Consider the following 1739-nt stretch of genomic DNA (forward strand, 5'->3'; position numbering starts at 1 on the left):
TGCTTGTATTGGTAAGTTCCGCAAGATTTTTTTGTAAAAAAAATTCTCCCATTTTCACATTTTGAAATGCTGGGAGGTATGTATGTGTGTATGTGTGTTTATGTGGCTGGAAAGATATGTGTATCTGTGTAGGGTAGTGTCACACAGTCATACATGATATTATCTGTTCCTAAAGAATGCTGAGTCGAGATATGGATTACCATTGGAATTGTGATGTTTATTTTTGTTGTGTTTAAGTATTTGTAACAAATAATATATTTGCTTATGTATGTTTTTTGTTTAGGCGATGTTGAAAGTCAATAAGACAACAGTGACAGAATTCATAATTTTGGGATTTCAGGATCTCCAGATTTCCAGCACTTTGCTATTTGCTCCATTCCTTTTGATCTATATCTTGACAATGATTGGTAATGTACTGATTATTGTGTTGGTGGTGAAGGTTCAAAGCCTGAAGTCTCCCATGTATTTCTTCCTCACTCAGTTATCCTTGTCTGATATTCTGCTCACCACAGACATTACTCCTTATTTGCTCCATCTTATAATTAACGGAGGAAGCAGAATATCGGTTTCTGGCTGCATCACACAGCTTTTCTTCTATGGTGTTTCAGTTGGTGTTGAGTGTCTTCTTCTCACTGTGATGTCCTATGACCGGTATTTAGCCATCTGCCACCCGCTCCATTACACCTCTGTTATGGATGTAAGGCTTCAGAGTAAACTGGTCCTATGTTCCTGGCTTATTACCACTATGACAATATTATTTAATGTTTTTCTTATAAGTGACTTACAGTTCTGTGGACCTCATATTATTGACCATTATTTTTGTGATATAGCACCCATTCTGGAGCTGTCTTGTTCAGACCATACCATTCTTAATGTTGTAAACTTCATCTCTGCAACTCTGTTTGTTCTTATTCCATTTTTATTTATAGTATTCACATACATCTCCATTTTTATCACCATCTTTGGGATATCCTCCAGCACGGGAAGGCAGAAAACCTTTTCCACTTGTGGCTCTCACTTGTCTGTAGTGAGTACCTACTATGGGACTCTAACAATAATTTACATGGTTTCCACCAAAGTTCAATCTTTGAATGTCAATAAGGTTATATCTCTCCTATATACCATGGGGACTCCATTTTGCAACCCTATTATATACAGCCTCAGGAACCAGGAGATCAAGACAGCCTTGATGAGATACTTCTCTGTGGCCAAGTGATACTCGTTCCTCTGAGATGAGGGTACGAAAGACAGGAGGATAATTGCACAGTGTTCAGGTATATTCCTGTAAATACAATATAGGCACCATGAGCTTTTTTGCACTAATGTAGAAAAACAGTGTGCAGCTGAACAACTTCACCTCAAGATTGGATCCTTGCATCCAAGACAAGCGGCTCTTCGAAAAGACTGTTCTGAGGGGTTTCCCAGTCCCTGCAAGTCTCTTGCTTCTAACTCCATTCAGTCCATCTATTCTTCTTATGTTTGCTGAAATGCCTGGTACATGCGCTCACCTTAAATAATAACATCTGACCCAGCCACAGTAAAAGAAGTTAGAAAACCCAGGTTAGCTGGACTGAATGGTTCTATCTATACCTGGAGACTTTATAAACAAGCTGCCCCAGAGAAGCTTTAAATATTAACCCTTTAATAGTCCATTGTGAAGAGCCTATGTAGTGACTTGGCCAGCGTGTCTCTGAGAGTGGTCCTCATGAAACTTTGATGTGTCCTTATTTAAAGAGTAG

The 1739-nt window shown here is 38.8% G+C and overlaps 1 protein-coding gene across 1 annotated transcript; it reads left to right on the top strand.

The window, feature by feature from the left end:
- Window positions 1–286: 286 nt before the first annotated feature.
- LOC128491733 (olfactory receptor 1G1-like) lies at window positions 287–1216 on the top strand. Its single transcript, XM_053464048.1, has one exon. It carries the CDS (start codon window positions 287–289, stop codon window positions 1214–1216), a length of 930 nt encoding a protein of 309 aa, XP_053320023.1.
- The last annotated feature ends 523 nt before the right edge of the window (window positions 1217–1739 follow it).

This window comes from Spea bombifrons, chromosome 4 (genome assembly GCF_027358695.1).
Source record: "Spea bombifrons isolate aSpeBom1 chromosome 4, aSpeBom1.2.pri, whole genome shotgun sequence".
Classification (NCBI taxonomy): domain Eukaryota; kingdom Metazoa; phylum Chordata; class Amphibia; order Anura; family Pelobatidae; genus Spea; species Spea bombifrons.